Here is a 24607-nt window from a genome sequence, read left to right on the forward strand (position 1 = left end):
GTTTGTGTGTGCGTGTGCTAAATTTGCATATTATGCTACTATTGGTGGCCCTGAACCAATGGTGGAAATGGCCAGGAATCTGAGGTCACCAGATTCCAAGTGCATTGGACTAACCACTCCGCCACCACTCCCATATATCATGTTAAAAAATATACCAAACATACACTGTTAGCTTTACTGACCGTAGGGATAAGAGCTCATAGTAAAGCACCTAATGTCGGCATAGTACACAGTGGGATGGTGTTGTCTGCACTGTGCCGGGCCGCATTTATCCCACCAATGTTGATGTTGCCATTACAAACAGGGACACGTGTGCTTTCGTTAACACGTGTGCTGCTCTCTGTCTGTCTGCAGGCTCGACGCGAGAGATTGGCTCGGCCCTCACCAGGGTGTGCATCAGACACCGTAGCATCGAGTCGAAGCTCAGACAAGTGTCAACGTACGTACGCACAAAGCACCATGCGCGAGTTCCCGAGTGTAAGCCGTACTCTGCTGCTTTCGCCTGCAACCTGGAGGGGGGTTGGGGGTGGTGGTCATCGCCACTGTTGGCGATGGTGCAACCGACTAGGATAAAACTGGGCCATGAAACTGGGTCACGGAGACCCCCGAGAATATTGCGCAACGAGTGGCGGTAAACGCGGACCCGCGGACCCTTCTCGGAGACTTGGAGCATAGAGGAGTGTAGCAGCTCTCCAGCTGCCCTGCACCCCTCCTTTCCAAATGTTTGTCCTTGTTATTGAGTGTTGCCTCAGAGAGAGAGTTGTTTTAAGAGTGTTTTTTTGCTGTTGGCTGTAGCTTTATTTAGGGTCACACGGTATTTGCGGGTGGTCCTTTCCCATAAAATCAGGTTAATAAATAATATGTATGAGTAGACCACACCCTACTTATGAGATTCAGTAAAGTTGAAACCAGTTCAGTGTTTTCCTTGCGAAAGCAACTGCTGCTTTCATCAGGAAGATATTGTTTAATGGAATTTTTATTATAATTATATATGCAATTAAACAAAATGTATATCTGTTAATTGACTCTTTTTTTAAAGCTGTCTTTAAAATCACCCGAATTTTATTGAGTGCTGCCTCACATACCATTAAAATAATCTATGCCTCCAGTTTCTTGCCTGGCTGGCTGGCTGGGCTCTTCTGCAACCCAATAATGGCTCGTATTAGTGTCTGTGAGCCGTTGCCACCAAAACTAGCTGGTTAACTGGCTAAGCGGGATGTCCGTATGACAAATAAACGTTGAATTGAGTTGAAACAGCTGAAGACAACAATATATGGCATCATTGGATAGGTGGGAGTGACGAATACAGAATACTGACATGGTTCATTTAAAATTACTCTAAACGTTATATTTGTGATATTGAATTATTTTGGGAGAATATTCTTTAAATTCTAGAGAATATAAAAAACATCCTCACAATGCTTATTTTTCAGACTACAGGATTGTGAGAAGAGTGAAAATGACAAGTGTTTTATTTTCTGTTGCCGAGCAATGGATTCTCTACAAGTGCTTGTAAAACATAATCATAATGTCATTAATCCAATAAGCAATAATCATCCATGAACCATATATCGCTTCTGCACAGGGATCGCTGGGTGTTTAAGTGGGGGGTTTGCACTGGGGTTGTCTGTGTGTGGTGGGAAAGAAGGCCACACTACACAGAATTGGTGCAGCCGTGTGCTCCAGAAGCTCTTAGACATCCTACTGATGCCTTCCATAACATTATTAACATTATAAAGGGCACACATTATTGTTAATAAAATGAGGGAACACATTCAATATTGAAAAAAAAGCATTGTGTCACTTGAGGTGATATGGTGCCGTGTCCCACTTCAAAGTGTCGTCACATATAATGCTTAAACAGGAGAACCCTTTTGCACTCGGCTGAGTCATAATGGTGGGATGAGCTATTGTAAAATAAAAGCTAGGAGGGTCTGTGTTATGCTTTGAATAGTTGAATGTATTCCTCACATACACCCTTAGAAAATTTTGTCGAGATGAGCGTGGAGTTTGTTTAGCTTGTGTCTCAATATCTGTTGGTGCAGGCAAGGAGTGCATAGCCAATAAGCATATCATGATTCATCCGCTGTTTAATTCAATGGATTGTCATGATTCTTGGTCAATATTTGATTCATTTATCTATTATTTTTGTCATATTTTTTTGTTGTGCAATGTCAGTCTCTTGTTATGCATGTCTTTTAGTTACATTACAGTAAATTTACATTAATACACAATTTGGAATGATTATAATTTCAATATTCTAAAACACACTTCAATGCGTGTACCTTGAGCATAAAGATAATTAAGAATAGCTGAATTTGTGAATCGTCACATGCCTCGTAGTCAGTCATGCGAGTTTATTCGGTGTGAGTGTTTGAAGTGCTTCATATGTACATGCGCACCACAAGCACTGATTTGATCCTGTTTGATGTACTTTAAATTGGCCACCAAACTGTGTTATAGGTTTGGTTGGTGTACTGTCAAGTATAATGCTTAAAGCAACACTGCTAAATCTTGGCTCACTCTTAACTACACTGAGTAGCATTTGAAGTTCGTGATGACTGTATTAGAGTATCGCTACTCTATTTGTTAAATCCTTTACATATGGGCTCGTCCTATGATGGCCTGCTCGTGAGCTTTTAATACTTTATTACCCGCAACTTAATTTAGCATGGTTAGCTATGTACTGTGGGAAATAAGTTTTACATACATATAGGTAGCTTCAAAGTGTACCTAGCCTGGCTCTGGCCCTGTGGTGACATAACTGCTGCATATTGGTTGGTAGTGGCTATTGCTGCTGTCTAGCATTTGCCTACACAGGAAGCCATGACATTGTTGTGCTGTCATTTTCAGAGCCCTAATGGAAAGTCTGGTCTCTCCGCTACAAGAAAAAATTGAGGATTGGAAGAGGAGTGCTAACCAGCTGGATAAGGACCATGCCAAAGGTGAATACCCTTCCTATCGTTGACACCGTTTGCTTATGAATTAGATGCCTATTTTGTTGTTCTGGTAAGAGTCCTTTAGAGTCTCAACTGAGTGCTACCAGGGTCAGGCTTTGGTGGTTGAGCGAATCCCTTTACGAGTTTTGGAAGAAACCAGACAAAAAAACAACTCGGAGCTATGGGTGACGCTCAATTTGTAGAAATAGGTCAACCACATATTTTATGCACTGTCATATACTAGCCATCTAATAGCTCTGCAGGTGGGTGTTTCACACCAAGCTGGATTGATACTTGCCTGGCATATATTAAAGTGACATAGATTTTTCATTTTGTGAAAATATTTTCCAGATAATTTTGGCTTGCGTCAACACACACTGGCCTACTCAGTAGAAATAACACAGGTGCTTTTACTTCTACTCTTCATCCGATGGTTCAACATACGCTCTCGTAGGCCAGTGGACTTTATTTGATGGTGCTGCCAATGGGCGTGGTTGTCAGAGGGGGGTCCCAGATGGTAGCTGGAAGTGGTCCCGGCCTCCGTTCAAGAATGCAGCTGCGTTATAATCGGTGTCCTTGTGTGACGCGTTGTTCGGAGAGGAGAGCATGTGGTTGTAAAAACTATAAACTAAACTATATTTTTTTACTTAAAACTTTCGTGACTGCAGGAATTCATATTCTTTGGTTCTCTCGGTAAAATCACATAAAAAACATGTGGTTTTTGTTTTCATTTTTATTTGAAATTGTATTTTTATTACTAAAAGAACCAGAATGCGTCTACATTATAGACTGCCAGTACGCCCACTCAGTTTAATAACCAATGCTACAGTCTACATCATAGACTGCCAATACGCTCACCAGCTTAAGAACCAGGCTACAGGCTACATTATAGACTGCCAGTACACTCACCAAACTTAATAACCAGGCTACAGTCTACATTATAGACTGCCAGTACACTCACTACGATTAATAACTAGGCTACAGTCTACATCAGTGTTTTTTGTGTTTTTTTATTATTTTCTATCTACGTGACTTTACCGAAAGAACCAAATAATGTCTTTTTAATTTTACCAGGTAAGGCCCACTGAGCTATATAGCTATTTTTACGAAGCCACCTGGCCACAATTTATAGCTCTACAAAGTGGCGTATCACGTGAAAATGTATAGCAGCCAAATACAGTACTCTAAACGCATGTTTCTCAATGTGGAAAGAAAAATCAGAGGGCCGCAGAAAAATCCACACGACAATGGGGAGAACATCTCCAAATATATTGGTGTCAGGATCGGGATGGAACCCACAACCTCCTGCATACCAGACGAAGGAGTTAACATCTATCCACTGATCTGTGGAATGGCCCTGCCCCATCCCCAAGAGCTGGAGATTTACTGACATCCTCTGCATTGGCAGCTCACAGATCTCGCAGCCCAGTGCCACAGGGAATCAAATTTCATCTTGGTGCAGCGCTTTCAGTATTTTATTTGGGCTTTAGCTTTGATGTGGCATGTGAGCGTGCAGTGTGCTCATTTAATTCCTTAATTGCGTGATTTCTCTGTGCTCGGGGTGCATGGAGAATGAGCTCTTTCAGGCCCAACCACAGTCATTCACATTATATATGCAGAACATTATTATAGGAATCATTCAGTTATTATTTTAGTATTTTTTTAAGGGAGTCGTTAACAAAGAAATATGTCTTATATGTACATCAATGCTTTCAATAGCATTTCACATATACACGAAAACCACAAAACGATAAACGAATTGAAATAAAATATACCACTCGGCTTACAAATACGAATGTCCAGATCTTTATTGTTTTTGTGACGATGGACAATGAAAGACTTTCTGAAGAGATTTTTTTTTATATATGAAGAATATATCACTCTGTGAACACTTGTGATAACAAATTGGGGCACACCAGCCTTTTTATTCAGCAAGCGAGACGAATACAGAAATGTGCTCAATTCAACATGTTTCACTTGATATTCTTGGTTCTTTCGGGAAAGTCACGTAGAAGGGAAACAATAAAATAATAAAAATATAAAACAATAAAATTATCACGACGTTTCGACTGCAACACAAGCAATCATCATCAGGTGTGAAAACCACAGCAAGAATATTTTGTTTCCCTTCTACGTGACTACCAAAAGAACCAAAAATATGGATCCCTGCAGTCACGAAAGCTTTAAATAAAAAATGTTTCACTTGTTACATAAAATGTCTGGCATGCCCCAACTTGCGACCACAAGTGTGTTATGCTGTGTACCAATGTGATTAGTGAGTGTTAGTATATGGGAAAGGTATTTTCACATTTAAATTTCTTAACAGTGTGGAGGTTTCTTTACTCAGCTCGCTTGCCAGCTTGTTTAGAAATGGGATAGTCTGAGCAGCTTGCAACTCGTAATCCAAGAAGATACACGGAACTTGGAACTCGACTGAATCTGCTTATAAACCATTGTTAATATTAGAGGCCTATTTAGTTGTGATAACAATACACATGTCCCAGCGGTGAACTTGCTCGTGACTCAACCATTTAACGTAGTCTGGACCCATATTGTGTTCGAGCTATTTCTGGGCCTACGTGGTCCCACAATTTTTAGAGGAAGCCCATCGCTTCATAGATTGGCTGTAAACTGCACAGCCCACAAGGTTGGGTGAGAATGCAAGTCCACTTTGTATGGGCCAACTGCAGAACCATGCATGGCATCACCGCCTTACTCAGCTTCATTAAAAAAGTCCATTTACAGCCTCACCATCGGAACAACTTTAGAAAGTCCGCATGAGTTGTTTGCAAAAACTATCTGCAATGCACTTGCATTATTGAATATTAATGTGTTATTCTGTCTTTAAATTAAGTTTTTACATTTTTAATTGATAAAAAATAAATCGTTCCTCCCGTGACTTGTACGTTTTATCCCTGATCAGAGTACAAGCGTGTACGACAAGAGATTAAGAAGAAGTCTTCAGACACTCTTAAGCTGCAAAAGAAAGTGAGGAAAGGTGAGAATGGTAATTCCTGTTTTTTTTTCTTTATTCATTCTCCAGACCAGCCTTTTTCAAGCTTAGATACATAGGAGCCCCCCCCTGTTATAATATCTGATAACAACACGTTTAGGTGTGCTCTGTGCATAACTTGTTTTGGAGAGCTGTGAGTCATTGTCTGTAGAAGGGTGTATTGTTGCAAGGCTGAGAAGCTTGCACTGTGTAACCCTATTATCACAGGTATGTTGTATGTTTTCTAAATTCCCTGTGGGCAGAGTTTTGTCTTGTCTGTAAATGATCAATAAATACAAATTATGTATTGCCATGATAATTGCCATGGTTTAATTATGTTTTATAATAGCTTCATGGATACCTATTTCAGCATTTTGGCACCGTGGTTATAGCATACAAATTGAATGGTGGCGAGTTTATATTCTGGTTGGCGGTTTAATTAGTGCTTCATCCTTCTGATGCTGATCATGTTATTTACATCACTGGCTAATGCTTTAAGAATGAAAGTATAACTTATTTATATTATTTGTTTTCATTTCTCCTGATGATGATCGCTTGTGTTGTGATCGAAACGTCGTAGTTTTTTGTTGTTTTCTTTCAACCTATCTATGTGACTTTACCGAAAGACCCAACGAATATGAATTCCTGCAGTCACGAAAGCTTTAAGTCAAGAGATAACTTATTTGTTCACATTTGAGCAGGAAATAACTAACTTTTAAAAAGGTAATACTTTTAGGGTTACATTGACATTGAAGCGTAATGATGGAGTGGCACTCAAGGGATAAAATGTGCCTGAGAATGTCCACTGAAGAGTTGGAGTGACAAATCAGCTCCCTGCGCTGGCAAAGGAGGATTGTTGCATCGTAGGATGGCAACAGGTTTGGGAAGCCTTCATGCTTCAGTGAATTGATCATGGGTGAAAGTCACTTTAAAGAGTTGTTAATGAGGAGCATATGAACTTAAAAAAACTATTATCCACTACAGTAATTTGTTCATTCCAATACTGGAGTATGCAGTGTATTTTTAAACTTCCTGCACTATCATTGAAGTCCTGTTATCATTACTGCCATCATTGCAGCGCTACTAAAAAATTGAGAATTGCTTGAGAGAGTTTCGTCAAAATTCACTCATCAATCTGTCTTAAAAGATTTGTGGTGTCATCCTTCCAAAAAAAGGACATGCAGGGACAAATGTGAGGTTGAAATCGGCGTAACTGTACACTGAGCACAGTTTGTTACTTTTTAAACGTGTATGGTACATGGGTGGCACTGGATTTTTAAGTTGCATTTCGCGGGTTTACTTAGTTAAGCCACGACCGGTGCTTGAAAACAACATATGGATGCATGACTTCAGTTGGAAGGAGATGAAATGCCTTTCAAGTAATATAAACAAGCTGTGTGACACTGGAAAGAGGAGGTGGATGAGATAAAATGGACACAAATATTCGCCCTGCAAATAAATATGGAATTTGCCACAGCCAATAAATAACAGCAATTGATTGCAACGCCACTACAACACACAAATGTATATACGTTGTACAATGTTGAGACTCTTAATTTATGACTGTCCTGTTGTGTATGAAAACTTTTCAAAGACCAAAGGGAAAATAACTACACAGAACATTAACCCCTCCTATACCCAGGCTCCTGTAAAGCACCGCCTTGCAATTATGACTGGCGTTTTCTTCTGCTCAGCCAAACGACCGGCACCTGTGTTGTTATAACACTGGCATTGACAGCAGACACTGCCGTTTTGTGAAATAACCGGTTTGGCGTTTGCAGGTACACGATCTGCAAAAGACTTTCTTAGGAGTACAGTCTTAATGGGCTCCTCTTCGAAAGCTTAAAGCATCTGTACTCCTAAAATAAAATGTCCTTAGCCACAGTTACAATTCAAAAGTGTCAGAAAAGCATTCTTTGCCCTGAAACTGCAAAATATGTTGCAGTGTGGATACAATTAGGGGGGGGTGCTCTGCTAATTAATTCGTTTTGCTTTTGTGTGGTCACATCGAGCCAGGAAATTGTGAAACGGGGAGAACTTTGAGAGGTAGGAGTGCCCAGGGCGCGGTGCGAGAAGTGTGAAATTCAGGTGACACGTGTCAGCTACGTTTACACATTCACACAAAGTTTCCCCTCAAATGAGCAATGGGGGAGCAATTATCTCTGATGGCAGCTCTGAGCCATTGATATGAATTCTACATTCCCAAAGTTGGCGACATCATCTCCATAAGTGACATGGCGGAAAAGGTAACATAACATGTTTTCCGCTTGTTTGCAGAGATTCATGGTTCGAGCCCCATTGCTGCCATGGTTAATACTGCGGGTGTATTGATGATAGTGTGGATGTATCATGCATACAGAAGTGCCTTATGTTTCACAGCTAACATTAAAGATGCCTATTTGTTACATAAAAAGAGTAGACCATTTATGCTGGTGTCATAGTTCAAACTTTCCAAATTTAAAAAATTACCCACAAATGTTGAAATTGGGAGAAACTACTGCAGACTTTTTTTTTAAACAGAGCACCTGCATGATAGCCTTACATGAGAAGAATGGCACGAATACCAAATTAAATTATGATTTAGTTTGATTGACTGCCCACAACATGGTTTTATAAACCCTGGAGAATTGAACGGCTGAGTTTACCCCTACCTTGAATTTAAAATCTTTAGCATTTAGCCATCACACTCCAGCATTGCCCTTCTAGACACACTTAGGCATTGTTTCATAACAGGTTTTTGTGAAATGAGCCGATAAGATTTAAAACTGGATGTTGTTTACTTTACCCAAGTGAAGGTTGCTAAGCTGAGCAGAGCACTCCACGTGAATTATGAAGGAAAACTGTTAATTCGCCAACTTTATGAAAATGTCTTATTTCCTCAAGGCACCATAATGTATAATTGCAATCTGCAAGTATACGTCAGTCAAACTTTCCGTAGTATTTATTTACCAAAGAAGGACTTTTGCCTTTAAGTTCACCCTATTTTATATATCACTGTTAGAAGGCAATGTTACTGATGAAGGTTGAGGTTTTTTTTGTTGTGGACATGTCAATGAGGTTTGCGAGTTTTAGAGCTCATTTTAATGTTTATAACGTACTACAAAAGGAGTCATTAAACATTGCTTGAAGAAGTGCTCTGGCCACCGTGGAGGTGGCTGCAGTAATAATAAATGCTAAGAGACCAATGGGGTTCATGGTCCATAGGTTCCATTGAGCAAGATTACGAGCCCTGGCTTCTTCACAAACGCAGTTAACAGCACCTTTTTGCCTCCCACAGTGCACAAATGAATCCCACGTAAACAGTTGTTTTTCTGTAAGATGCTTTGGAATGGTTAAACACCCATAAGGGATGTTTAGGTCCTGCTGTTCATGCTTGTACACGTGTGGGGCCGTCTGCTTGGGAGGGCCACAGGAGGAGCCGGGCCGAGGGTATTGGCATGTGCAGCTGACATTACAGCCAGTGTCTGGAAAAAGAAAGGGTTAATTGTCTTGAGTAACCATGATTACTTGCAGGTTGAGCAAAGTATGTAATTACCATAACTATAATAAATAAACACACGTGGATTTGTTTTAGCATGTAAAAATCAAATAACATTTTGGTTCCTCTGCTAATGGTAACTGGATAAATATTTCCCAGCATAATATTTGGTTTGAGCTGGCAACTGCGCACCTGCTTTGACTTTGAGTAAAAATTAAGGACCATAAGGTCCTTAGGGTGGCGACTGAAATGTGACTTCGTTTTACGTGGTAAGCAGACCTCTTGTCTTAATTTATTCAAAATCCACCATAATGCATCATAAACTTTGGTAATACATATGATGGTGATCTTTTATAGGATACATAAATTGTCACAGTTGAAACAAGAAAATGAAAAACTACAGAAAGGCAAACAATTTAAGTGCTCACGAATGCACTCAAGAAGTCGGAAAAAATAACGTTAATAATCTCAATCATTCAATGAAACATGGACATTAATAGAAATAAATATTAAGATCACTGCGATTAATATTCATCAAAGTTTGTCATCTTAACAGCCATGAAGTTACACAAGCTTTGGAAACAATACGTTTCAAGCAGTAGAGTGGAGTATCTGCTTAGAGGTTCTTCAGGGAGACCAATGTGTGGGGGAAATAAACTGCGTGCAGATAGCTTGTCAAACACCTGCTGTCTGAGCTGCCTCATGCAGGCCCTCATTCCCTGCTGCGTGTGGTCATGCACCATCCCTGCGTTAATCTTCCGCCCTGCTCCATGTTTGGTGGATTACAGACATGCCACCATACCCAGCCAAACTTATTGAAAACATTTAATAAAAAACATGTTTTTGCTAGTTATTAGCAAGTAATATTTTTTTGTATTTAAGCTCTATTAGTGTTACCGTTGCACATTGGCATTTGTTGTGCCTGCGGGGTGAAATGTTCTCAGCTGATTAATGTTAACAGTAACGTGCGTTAGCAAGCAACAAGCTCATTTTTACTTTTAATATTTGATCACAACCAATGAAAGAATCCTGGATCGTTGAGTCGGGGGATTATAAAGGGATACAGAAAATATTGTAAGATTAATTCCTTGCACTACAAATTGGCTATCACCTTTTCTTGTGAATTTGTTTTCGGCAGTGAGAATTAAGGCAGATTATTTTAAGGTCGTTCCAATATACCCCAATTCTAATTGAATATTGGGTCAGCAGTGTCTTGTCAGACCGATTTAGGTTATTTGGTAATGCCAATGGCTTATATTGTGAAGTCGCTAATGCTTTATTTTGGCCTGCTGTCGAGTGTGTGTGTTTAATGTTTTATATTCATAGATGATTAGTGTGGTAATAACTTGTGGACTGAAATAATGTACTCTGTAATTTGATTATGCGTACAGATAGAGGGTCTGATTCATATATCGGCAGACAGGCGGTTTCTGCCAATATTTAGTGGAGAAATGTTCAAACTGCTGTTTTCTATGTATTTTCCTCTTATTTGCCAACTCGTGGTAAATGCCTTTCTGTTAACCAGTGAATCACACCACAGGCGGATTTTTGTGAATACGGTGGTGTATGCAGGATACAGTAGCTGCAGAAATGTTGCCGCTGCTCTGGCATATTTTCAAAAATATCACTCGACCCCTCAAGTTCATGCATTTTATCAGCTGGTACACACACATCTACAACATTGAACGGAGGACATTGATAAGGGTAATACTTAATATCATACAAAAAAACATGTTCATCAAAAGGGGAGAGAAAGTCCACTTGTAACTGGCACTGCCTCCTTCCTTGTTATTTGTATGTGCAGCGAGGCCAAAATGGTGCGCGAGGCGTTGTAATGCTAACGGGCTCTTGGCTCCCCGGGCCCTTTGTTCAAACCTTGCAAAAGCGTGTCCCCGAAGTGTCGGACATGCAGATGCTTGAATGGTCTGCCAAAAAAATGGCCCATGCTCAAATAATGGCAATGCAAATTTTACGGGGCCGGCCGGCAGCTGGGCTGTGTGTGTATGTGGATGCGTGCATGTTGCCGACCATGTGACGTTAACACAGTGCGATCAATGGGGAGCTCTGGGCCCATCTGTCTGAGCACATGTGGCAGGATGGGGGAGGGGTGCTAGGAGCTTGTGGGGGAGGAGGTGCATTTTTTTCAAGCCCCATCTCTTCTCTGTGCTCGGCAAAAGCACTGAGCCTTCCTCTCGTGTGATATGCCCTACGGCTAAACTCTGTTTACACAGCTCGTTTACAACTTGTGTGCTCCTAATCAATTTTAGGAGCAGGTTATTTTCTAAATTTGTTGTAGAACTTTGTACACTTGGAGGGAACCCTCATGCCAATCTGTCTTAATACGAGCCAACTATATTATGCACATTTGCACAAGGGGGCAAAGCTTGATTTGCATTTTCTTGTTTAACACTGAGTTATAATGGGATAGAAATTAAGTCTAAACGAAAGTAATTATTAACCAAATTTTATTGTTGTAGATCACTGATTAGTCACCTCCCAACCGCAGACTTTCTAACCTACTGAAAACCAACATGAACCCTTTTGACATAATATTCAAAGCACGCCCCTTGTGTGCTGGTGTCATCCTTTTACCATTATAGATTACATTGAGCATGCTCCTTATGTATGGCCTTTATACAACTCTTTTGAGCAAATCTGCTTACACAGCAAAAATACGTGGAACGAATTTAAAAGAAAAATAGTCACCTGACTTGATGACTAACAATCCGTATTGCCTACAGTGATGCCAACGTAGAAGATACTGTACTGCAGTACGTTACGGCATATAAAGCCACTGATAACAAAGTACATGTGAGCCACTGCAGTACGTTGGTGCATATAAAACTTAATCTTTCAGTGCCACCCACGCAGTGATCCCTGTACACGCACGGTTTACAGTGCATGCCCGCACCTTATACTCCCTTTCCAGCTCTCTTCCCCCCAGTGACGGGTCACCCCTCGCCTGCCCCCTCTTAAGCAATCTCGAGCATTGTTATTGGTGCCATCACACCTACCCCTAGGAGCTGCTTAACTGCTGTCGTGCCCCTCTTGTTTAACTACCTCTTGGTGCATAACACGAATAAATCCCCGTATAATCTCTAGGTACCCTCACTCCTTTTCTGTTTAATAGCCCTTGAATGCCCCCTCAGGTGCCCCCGACAATCAGTTCAGCATCCCCATTAGTGCCCCCCCACCCACCCCAGTTAACCAGTTGAATTAATCCTTGATATGCCATTACATCCACTTTCCCCTTTCAGGTATAGAGTTGTGTTTCTCCCTCCAGTGAGTCTGTTTAATAATCCCTTGAATCCCACACTTATTTTACAATAAATGTGCATATATTAAAAACCCTGTGGAATTGTATGCATGCCTAAGCGAGCAGTGACAGTACTCATTGGTTTTTTCGGTAAAGTCACATATGTAGAATACAATAAAATGATATTAAAACAAAAAACAATCACGACATTTCGATCACAACGCAAGCGATCATCATCAGGTGTCAAGAACAAATCACGGAGGTAAATAAAACAAAAAGATAAGAGACGAGAATTCAACAAACCTGAAAAAACATTATGTGAAGCACATCCAGTCAGGCCAACAACACAGACACTTCCTGGCAGACCACGAATTTCAGAAGAGTGTTAAATTTCGCGTTCAACCTTTGGATTGCACATACCAGCATAGATAGAATGAAAAATACGAGGTACACGGTCAGTAGAAATACATATTCAAGTCCACCAAGAGGTAAGGAGGGAGGAAAGATGGACAGAGAGGCAGCGAGAGAGAGAGGGGGCAGCTCAAAAAAGGACCACCTCTTGTAAATACAAAACGGCAGCTCAAAAAATGACCACCTCTTGTAAATACAAAACGGCAGCTCAAAAAAGGGCACATCTTACACATAATTACAACGGTAACTTCCCCGTAGAAGTGTGATAATAAATTATTAAAGCTTTCGTGACTGCATAAAATTACTCATTGTAATGGATGTGCTTCACATAATGTTTTTTCAGGTTTGTTGAATTCTCGTCTCTCATCTTTTTGTTGTATTTACCTCCGTGATTTGTTCTTGACACCTGATGAAGATCGCTTGCATTGTGATCGAAACGTCGTGATTGTTTTTTGTTTTAATATAATTTTATTGTATTTCTACATATGTGACTTTACCGAAAAAACCAATGAGTCATTTTATGCAGTCACGAAAGCTTTAATACTTTATGAGCAGTGACAGTGTTTTGAATTGGGACAGAATTAGCGCATTGCTCCTGATGACACCAGTAATCGCACTCTCTTCATCTCTCCATCTCTCCACTACCTGCCGCTTCACAATATTTCCGGCCATCACAGTGAGCACAGCTGCGATCAGCTAGGTCGTTGAATTCTGTGCTCACTACTACCCAGCCGTGAGCGCTTTAAACACAATAGGTACATTTCATAACTTGGCTGATAAGACCGGTGGGGGTTATAGCAGCTCATTATTCTCCATTCTTTTTTTTATCTCAATAAACATGTTTATTGCAGCACTAGTCATTGGCCATTGTGACTGTGTCATTGTATGGCAGAGTTTACCTGTCTTCTTTAATGCCCTTTCTGCAAATGGCCTAAAAAGTTAACAGAGGGTGCCTGTAAATCGGATAGGTATCCTTTTTAAAAGAACAACTTTCACAAAACTCTTCCCATAAACACAGTACGTTTCCCCTTTAGCACTACATATTAATCTATTCCTTCTTTTGTAAAATATTACTTATCCAAATGACATATATAACTTCATTAATTTACAGAATAAATCCTGAGCTTCCTTTATCTTATAAGCTGTGGTCAAACACTGCATGATTAAATAACACGTATTTAATACATTGATATTTTTCACATTGACTGTGAAATCTAGCAATAGCCCTTTACCCAAAACGTAAGTTCCATGCATACATTATTATTCTTATTTGATCAAATAAAGCGTTTAGCACCACCAACAGTCGCAGTAATTGCCAGTGGGTGCTTTAATGGAAATCGCGAGTCTCTTTTCAGGAGGTCAAAGTGCAGTGGGTTTGTGGCGTCCGTAGCTGTTGGATACAGAAAGTCTTCAGACAAAGGCCTTGCCGCGCCAGCTGGCTGTTCCTGTTAGTGCACTCAGGGGGTGCCTGCTTTATTGGCACGTGCTGCATGACATCACGTCGCCAGGCAACAGCCACTGTGCTCAAGAGTTGGGGTCTGATGATTTAAGAAACTGTGACTGCTCAGGGCCACTTAATGCTTTGCTTAGGAAGCAGATCAAAGTGTGTTCTGCTGTCCTCCTTCATTATCCTTATCTTCACGTTGTGCAACGGTGTGTTTAAGTATATATATACAGGCGTGGGTGTGTAGGACTGTACCCTTGTGTGTGTAGTGGTTAGCGCATCACACTATGAACCCGGTGAGCCGAGTTTAATTCCCACTTCGACCAGTATCAATGGCGAATATCTGAATCGGTCCTGGGCCCTTCCCTAGGTTCATTCAGCCTTAAATGGGTACGTGATGCGGCATATAAACATCAGCACTAGTGAGACAAAGGGCAGCCAGGTGTAGTATGAGCTATACCACCCCCTCGTGCACCGTCCGGCCTTCATAAACACAGGGAGGAAAATTAAAACAAGGCTGAATGAAGACAGTGGGGAAAAATTGATTTTAAAAACCCCACAAAACGTAGCAAGAAAAACAATAACTAATGTTAGAAAATGCTACACAGTAGTTAGTGAGAGAAATAAAAACAAGTTTTAAATTCTCACCCCATCAATAACACGGAGCTGTTAAGGGAGCGAAAACATGTGGAAGGTAGAGTTGGGAGGGGGGTGCAGGGGAAGGTTCGGGGCAGAGACTACTTCAACGTGTGCTCTAAGGAGAGTGGCTCAGGCAGTGTTGAATTCATTCATTGTTTAACCCACCTAGTTGGGCTAACTGCGACATCTACCCAGCGTGGGTTTCACTGCTGCCTTCTTGGATTGGTTGAGAAAAAAATTAGCATTAAACTTTAACACGTTTCAAAACTTGTTTTTACCTGCCATATGAAGAAGAAGACTATATTTAGAATATCTATTTTTCGCGTTGGTGTGCGTGTGTACACGTGAACACACACGGTAATTGTGTTGCCACAGTTGGATTAAAACGTTCACGGGTGTACACGTACATGGCCACGTGTGGTGACAAAACACTAACAGCCTTATTCCCAGAGTAGTCTTTGCAAGATGAACAAAAAACGTTTTGTATTAAGCATTGCTGCTGTATTCAGAAATATCAGCAGCATGCCATTAACAAGACGAGACTGTGTATTCCCTCGCTATCACTCCAACTACGGCAGGAGGTTAAGTCCGCCATCGATTGTACCCTGTTTGAAAGCAGTGTGCATTTTTTTAGCTCTCTTCTGTATTCTGCTCTTTCCTTTAATCTGCGTCCAAGTAGACGCTCAGGGTAAGTCCAATTACTGTGTCACGCCAATTCACCGACTCCATTGCTCATCGTGGCACGTGCCCCCTCCCCTTGTGTACCCCCTTGCTGGCGCCTACCCCAGTGTCGTGAGCTCAGAACACTGCATGTCACGCATTGAGCCCGTGGAACCCGTTCATCTCTCACTCATCACCGTGTCCCGCGCCTCCACGGAGCTCTCGGTGTCACAGTTGCTTTTGCGTCGTGGATGTGCGATCCCATGAAGCTGCGTGCTTGGTGCTTGTCGTTTGAAAGGTTTTTTTTGTTTCTGTTTTAATGTGGGCGTAAGGCGTTTCTACTTTCGAACCATCAAGCCTTGTGTCATGTCATTGTGATAGTAAAAAAAGTGACGTAGCATTTTAAAATATGTAATTTCAAAATGAAGCAATTGCAAACACATCCAGAATTATAGCAACATTTTGCTGGATTGTGTTTACATCCAACGTTATGAAATGTTAATTTGACCATGATTCATTATTTAATATCAGTCAATAATCTTAACTAATTAATGTTCAAAAAAATAATTAAAATCTGAAATGAATCAATATTGCTCTTAAATTGGACCTCATGTTGATACAGTGACCCTTCGCTAAAGGCCATACCTAATTGAGTTGGTATATGATTGTCGGTTTGCATGTGTTTTGTGTATGCACTGGTGTGCTGTGTTATAATCATTCTGTTTAAGAAGAATCCCTAGTGGTTTATGTGTTGTGTTAAATGCGCAATAAAGTAAGTATGTGTGTATCTATTTTATCCATAAGACACGATCTAACCCAAAAAACCTGTTTTGTGGATGATATTGGTCACGAAAGACTCCGTGTTAAACTGTATCTCTTCTACTTTTTCACACCTGTTTCAGCATCCACATTTAGTGTTCACACACACTGCATGTATTTTTTTGCACAAAGCATCTGCTGCATGTGGAAACACAAACTCAGAAAGGCCTCTCCAAAGGAACGTTGAGGTCGAGGTTCACGATCCTCATCACGAGATGTGGGGATCTTCACTGCTTTTCAGAGGAGTGTCTTTGTGTCTTAGTTTGTTGGCTGTTTAAACCACTCCAAAGCAGATGCTCTGGGACAATTCAACAATCTGAACACTAAAACGTGCTTATCTTCACATTAATGTTTATCAGCGTCATTGCTGCAGTATTGCAGCATTATCATAGATATGCTGCTATGGAGTGATGACGTACAGGAACATAGATCTCAGTCGATGCAGTGATGTCATTCACATTGGCAGGGATAAATAAATTTATGTTGAGCTGCCACAAGGCCCCCCCTGTGGGCCAAAGTGCCAGAAGACATTACCGTAATAATATTAAGAAGAACAGAAGAGAAGTCATTGTGGTAGCAGCAGAGCTGTGCAATCGCCTACAATGGGAAAGTTATTTATTTCACTATCCGTTCTTCAGCTGTCACCAGGCTTGACAACCTCTAACCCTTTCCAGTGAACTTTTGCCATCAAATAATGAGGCTAAAACCCACACACCTAGAGCACTGCCCCCCTTGTGATGTCACATCAGCCACTTCCCTCTTGAGTGAACTCTGCTCTGGAAGCCTTTATTCAGGTGTCGACCTATGGTAATTGGAAAATTGTTTACTGTGGCTTTATAAGAGGAGGGGCGGTTTTATCTGATGGTGTTGAAACACCCACCCTGCCCAGACAATTCCTAAAGAGAATCATTTTTGTTATTGCACTTGTTCTTGAAAAAGCTGTCGCCCAACCACTCGAAATCGCAGCAGTGGATTGCAGAAATAACGGCAGAAAAGAGGTAGCAGCTGTTGCCAGCCGGAGCTGCATAATTCACGGGTTCAGGAGGTTGAGTGGGCTCTACATGATGCATGCAGTCCCCCTGGCCCCAGGCCTGCGTTTGCTCATATCCCCCGGCGAGCAGTGCTGGATGAATGAATTGGCGCCCGTCCCCCCGAGAAGGGCGTGCGTATGTGAGCGGGAGCGCAGTCTCTGTGGACGCCCGTCTCCCCCCACCCCTCGCTGCATCCTCCACTCATTATCACCGTGGGGATGTTGTCAAATAATTTTGCCATCTGTTAGGTTATTATAATGTTTTTGAACTTCCAGCCAGGAAGCAAGAGTCCACAAAATACTACATCATGTTTCTGCGACAGGGAATGTCTGCTGATCGTGACGAGGAGCACTCCAAGTAAAAAAGTGAAACAGAAAATGAGTACAGGGCAGGGTTTTAGATCCAGCTGCTGAGGTAAAAATCTCACACTGGGCTGCTGCACCATCATCCCCTCTACAATTGTCAGTTTGAAAACTGAAGTACCATACTTAAATTAGCTGTGTTGGTATTCATCTGCATTGGAGGTTTTGAGCTAGTGGCAGATATTTTACATTCCTGTTGTGGGTTTTTTTCTTGATGGGACGAGCTCTGTCTTCCCACAAAGTGATTGGTCTAGCAGACCAATAGTATTGGAATTCTTGACTTTGACGAGTGAAAATTAAGCGCTCTTCCATGGTACCACATGGCAGTCATATAGTTAAACAATATCTCGTATGCACAAAGTAGTGATGGTAAATGTGAACTATCTATCACTTGAAGACATAGGCGAACGCCCATGTGGAGCAGAACTACAAAACAACAAAAGCAGAAGATGTATGAATTGTTACAGAAACATCAACTGGGACTAGAAAAGAGATGACATGCTGAAGACAACTTGTGACAGTACAGAAGAGAAGGCAAAGGAAGCATACTATCCACAAAGGGGAAATGACAGACATAATTGGGTCAAATGTATACCTGAGACCATGGCACCCACATGCTAATGGTTTAATTCAGCAGTGGAGAGAGAATGACTTATAGCTTGACTTAAAGCTTTCGTGACTGCAGGAATTCAGATTCTTTGGGTCTTTCGGTAAAGCCACGTAGATAGAAAAATAAATAAATTATTTTCTACATTCTTTTTCTATCGATGTGGCTTTACCGAAAGACCCAAAGAATAAGAATGACTGATGCAAACTATTTAATTACCGTCATTGTGTTACACTGTTCAAATTAACATTGTTATGGTTATCAGCTTCAATGGTAATTGTCATTTAATTGTAGCCAATAGATTTTCATTCGGGTGCAATGGTGTGCATTTTAACCAATTAGCTTCCTTTCTCCATGTATGCTTACAATTCTTTGTCAAAATCCAACTGCTATTCTATATGAAAACGTTTCCATGGACTACAAATACAAACTTGGACAATTTGTGCAGAGAAATTTCAGGTCACCTTACTCTTCACAGGTAATTTGTCTGCTGGCAGAGGGAGTAACATTGATAAAATTTTAACAATATTTACTGATCTACATGTTTTATACATTAATGAAGCATAACTAATTTCATTATAAGCAGGTTATCTTAAAAAGGCATATTTTTACCCCCCATAAGAATCTGTACATTTATTGAGAACTTTCATATAAAGCACCTCTAAGGTGATTTAAAATCAGGCTGAAACTTGCTAATATCCAGTATCTGTTTTACGAGGGAAACTTGTGCAATTTGGATGTAATATAAAGCAACAAGGAGCTGACAGTATCTTAAATATTTTAAATTTATCTTAGTCTACTTAAGCTTGTGACCTTGCCACTATTGGGGACATGGGAGCTCGGTCACATATATAGTAACCTTTCTTGCCAATATCTTTAGATATATTGCTTGCAGTTAAACAAGTGGACTGCTGACCTATTAGTACAATTTTTGTAAAATATACATTAACCTTCTTGTCTGTGGATTTTCCTGGAGTACTCTGGTTCATTTAGAGTATTTAACTGCCATACATTTCCACATCATAATCCACTTCCACATCATAATCCACTTCGTTGAGCAATCATTTGTGGCCAAGGTGTCTTCTGAAAAAATAGAGCATTATAGCTCAGTGGGCCTTACCTGGTAAAGTAAAAAATAGTAAAAAAAAGCCGTTATTTCCTCATTTTGTATTCCTGATTAAGGAACTGTTGAAACATCCCAGTGCAGATTTATCTTGCAAAAAATAGCCTTGACACTTGGCTGATGCTTTCCTGGATAAGAAAAGGAGAATCTGATTATGTGGTTCAAGTATAACTTTGCCTTTAACATACCGTAGCTGTCGACTTCACATTGATGCTTACTCCCACGATGATGCGTTCTCACTGCCAAGAGTAGCGATAAATGCATTCAAATTCTATTCTCAAGGACCATCAACCTTCACCGGCAGCAAAATCGATTTGTGTTCTTTGATTGTTTCCTTTTAATGCTGCAAGCTCCCTAAATGAACCGGCATCATTAAAGTCTCTGCAGCGGGAGTCTGCTTCATGCATCGTTGCATTCCTGAGCACTTGCAAGTGGAGCTGCTGGGTTTTGTAATGCGGTGTAACTTTCACACAAGGAGGTGTCTGATGAGGGTGGTGGGGGAGAGGTGATGTGATTTGTTAGGGGGCTGAGTCATTCTCTTCCTCCTAACACCCATGCTTAGATAAGCTGGGAGGCAGTGCCACAGGGCTTAAGTACTCTGTTGTAACACTACATTTTGCAGTCTCTGTATTAATTCCACTTCGCCATAGCTTGGCAGTCATTGGGCTTGTACAAAAAATAGTAACAAATGTACTCAATATATAACGCCTTTCAGCGCAAGATTTCTGTTTCACCATGAGGCACAGTCTCCTATGTCTCTTTGCGATGAAGCAATTACCTACAAGTAAACCAAGCCCAGTGCAAGACTGATCAGTTCTAAGAGAAGCTACACTCGATTCTTAGGTAAGAGTGACAGAGACTAAGCACAGCCATAATTATAATTACCCCCTATTTACTCAGGAGAGCTACAACTGGCTGGTTCTCAACACTTTTCAAGAGGGTTATACTCTTCGGTATTTTATATGTACTTTATTTGTTATTTATGTGTGGGAGGACACCAGAGTACCCAGAAAAAAATCCATAATTCAGATAATTAGTCAAAATTAGACATAGATTCTGGAACCTACTTGCTCTGCTGCTTTCATATGTTACTTTGTAATACTTCAAGAAGATGGCTTGCACACATCTTGATCTCTGCATGATCCATCGACTCCACCTCAAAATTGCAGCCTTCTGCCACCACACCCTGAAGTAGGTGAATTACCAAGCCCCTGTTACGTCTTACCTTAATTTCATTTAATCAGTCATGAGAGCTTTTAAAATTAAATTTGCACCCATTTATTCATTAATCAAAGTTTTCTCTTTGATCGGCTCCGTTGAGTGGAAATGTAGAGAGATTGTCATCTTATTCTTAGCTATTTCGGTAAAGTCACGTGAAGGGAAACAATGAAATAATAAAATATATAAAACAATAAAATTCTGACGACGTTTCGACCATAACACAAACGGTCGTCATCAGGTGTGACTTTACCGAAAGACCTAAGAATATGAATTACTGCAGTCACGAAAGCTTTAAATCAAGATTGTCATCTTTTTTGTTATTATGGAAGGCTATGGTGGTCTTTTTATGGCCACAACATGTGCAGGAACTTAGTTTTAAGTGTCTTCTAGAAAATGGTTCCTTCCAACAACATAGTACACATCCCAGCACTTTGCTGGTCACAGCATGTACTCCACATTTTGGGGGCGGGGGGGAATTGCTGCCATTTGGTCCATGAATGCCACGTTATACAGCAGCAGGTTTTTTGTTCTCAACAGAGGTCACCCTTTCCAACCACTGACTGGGTCCACTCCTCCTTTCTTGTGAGGTCTGGTAAGGTCAGAATTTAACGTGCAGCTACCCTGCAACAATGGTAACAACACAAAACTTTGTGGTCTTTCGCGAGACTGAACGGATATCACGATTGAAGAAACCATCACTTCTGAGTATTAAAGAAGAATTGTCGCGTCCTGTGTAGAGAGCCAGCGGCTTTTGAAGTTTTGGATTCAATTACTGGAGCAGGCAAGCGAAAAACAAACACTGCCTCCCCCGACTGGATGGGTTCTCGGGAACAGAAAACTCGAAGCTTTTCATCCCTTCGCAGATGACTGCACAAAATAATAACGGAAAGGAAAAAGATTTTGAATAATAATTGGCATGTGCACTTAGTGTGTCCATCCTCCGCTCAAAGATCAAATGAAATGTAGACCAGATAATAATAGCTGGTCCAAAAGTTTTGCTTGTCTCCCAGGTGTTCCTTGTCGGAGAGTGCCTTTATTCAGTGGCCTGTCTTGGTTAAGTGAAAAACTCTTATCCAGGTGAAAGGCGATTTGAGATTTTGGTAAGCGTAATTAAATCGGACCGTTATTTTCCACATGGACTTGCAAGTGCTTATTATGTGGGGTACAATAATCCGCATGCCCCACTGTGTAGTGTGCGCTGCCATGGCATGTACCGCTTCGTGCAGACTTAGCAGTGTATATTCACATGCGTGGGCACGCTGGCATTTGCCGTGAGGCACGCTGGCTTGCACACGAGATGTGATGTACATGGACGGATGTGCGGGAGCACGCGCCATGCAATGCCCATCGAGGTGATGCACATTGACGTGTGCATCCTGGCGTGTACGCGATGTGTACACTGCCGAATGTGTAACATTGCCCGAGGCGTGGCTCGCCTCTGTTCACAAGTGCTTGTAATGTTTACACTGCACGCTGACTTGTGTACACTAGTGTGTCGTGTTTTGCATGCCAATTTGTGTGCACTTGTTGCTGTGTTATACACACCGATTAGTGTGTTTGGCTTTGGCATGTTTTGCACAAATATTTGTTATGAGTGCTTGTACTGCATTTTGATGTGGTTTTCACGTGCTTTATTGCACACTGATGCATACTGATTTATTGACGTGTCTTTCCCCAGTGTTATGGTGATTTGCTTATCATTTACTTTGTGGAATGCTTACAAAACACTGCAGTGTATACTCTTGTGTTGTTTCTTACATTCCGTAGTGTGTCATGTATGCTGGGACCTATGTTTGAATCGCTAGGTGCTGCATTCTCTCATAAATTCCCAGTTATTGACATGCACTGCACTTGTCATGCATTCTGGAGCTTGTGATGTGCACTGCAATGATGTGCATCATTTGACAGGCACTGCACAGTACACGGCAAGCAACGATAAATTACAGTTCATTACACGCAGAGGGAAACTCTTATCTGCGGTAAATGAGATGCTGATGTGCATTCTTAACTGGTTGTGATTTGTCATGTAACTATCGATTCAAATGGATTTCACACTCGATGCATGCATCAAATAAATGAAATAAGAATAGTTTATTTCATATTCATATACATGTATGCAAATTCAGGCTAATGTTTTGGAATTAACTATACAACTAAGATGGCACAGACAAGACCAACAAGCTAAACTCATTCTTCAGTTTAGTTGTAACTAGAATAATGACAGTCCAATCTCGGTGGAACGGTGAATTATAATAACATGCCTACTTGTGATGCTACACAACTGGCATGAGTCCTGCAGCGTTGGTGATGTCTGTGCCGTGCAGTGATGTGCACACTATCATTGCTTGTCATGTACTGCACAGTGGCATGCATTAACCAGTGCTTGTCATGCACCACATGTCATTCATTCTAGTCCATGTGATGTACAGCACGTTACAAATTCTCCAGTGCTTGTGATGAATGGCGTTGTACCCTGACCTGCGTTCTTCCGTGCTTGTAATGTACTATACCTTGATGTACCTTCAGGTGTTTGTGGTGCATTTCACATTGACATGAATTCTATGCATTGTCATGTACGACTCCAATGCCCATTTTTCGGTGCTTGTGAAGTCCGGAACATCAACATTGATTCCAGTTCTTCGGCATGTACTACACCCTGAAATATATTTTGCATTGGTTACCATGTACTGCACATTGACACTGATATTATCATCATGAAACACATTGACATTAATTTTCTTATTTTTATGTACTTCTTTACGGACATGAATCCCATTACATGACATGTACTACACCATGACTATCAATTGCTCATTGACATACATTTTCACACTATTATTAATTATGGCACTTTTATGTATATGAACGTTAAGTCCATTACTTCTCACGCACAGTACTGCGTATTGACATTCATCCAAGTGAATTCTAACTTTTCCGATGTGCTGCTTAGTCACGAGAGCTTTTGTTGCATTAATCCACGTTAACACGGATTCCTTATCGCGCGACGCACTTTTGCTGCGCACTGGCCCGCAACTCGACATGCATGTGTACGCTTGTGTGCCGTCGGTGCCTGCGTGGGTGCGCAGGCAAAGGTGTGGATGTGCAACCCCAACTGGAGCTGGCTCTGCAGGACGTCAACGACTCATACCTGTTGTTGGAGGAGACGGAGAAAGGCGCCGTGCGCCGTGCACTTATCGAGGAGCGCGGCCGCTTCTGCACCTTCGTGTACCACCTGCGGCCCGTGCTGGTAACCAGGGAGTTAGAAGTGGGGTGGTCAGGTGGGGCTGTCTGTCGCGAGGCTCAGATCTGAGGGAAGTACTCAGAGTGGGCCTTGTCTGGCATTTTGTCACCAAAAATTTAGGCGGCCATGTCGGCAACAGTTGTGATGCTCAAAGAGTACAAGAGATCCGTGGCAACAATGGACGCACATCGCAGAGGCATAAATGTGGCAGACATGCGCATATTGCGATGACACTAAAATGATGGATGGTACATGCTGGTGCCAAGACACGCACATGGCCGTATTACTACATGTGGCAGTGATGCACTTGCATGACAACGACAGACTCGTAAATGAAAATGACATGCATGTGACTGCCATAAGCAAATTACTGGTTTGCACCTG

The 24607-nt window shown here is 41.2% G+C and overlaps 1 protein-coding gene across 7 annotated transcripts in view; it reads left to right on the top strand.

The window, feature by feature from the left end:
* The window catches only part of LOC116952036 (protein MTSS 2-like), an 82391-nt gene that overhangs the window by 28761 nt on the left and 29023 nt on the right, over positions 1-24607 (top strand). For 5 of the 7 annotated variants that reach the window (XM_032971022.2, XM_076074100.1, XM_076074102.1 and 2 more), the window contains exons 4-7: positions 355-439; positions 2854-2945; positions 5863-5946; positions 24069-24229. In XM_032971022.2, coding sequence (XP_032826913.2) covers positions 355-439; positions 2854-2945; positions 5863-5946; positions 24069-24229 — 422 coding nt within the window. The other 2 variants (XM_032971023.2, XM_076074103.1) reach the window with 2 other exon arrangements.

Source organism: Petromyzon marinus, chromosome 45, assembly GCF_048934315.1.
Source record: "Petromyzon marinus isolate PM22_M1 ecotype Great Lakes invasive population chromosome 45, UKy_Petmar_22M1.pri1.0, whole genome shotgun sequence".
NCBI classification, from domain to species: domain Eukaryota; kingdom Metazoa; phylum Chordata; class Hyperoartia; order Petromyzontiformes; family Petromyzontidae; genus Petromyzon; species Petromyzon marinus.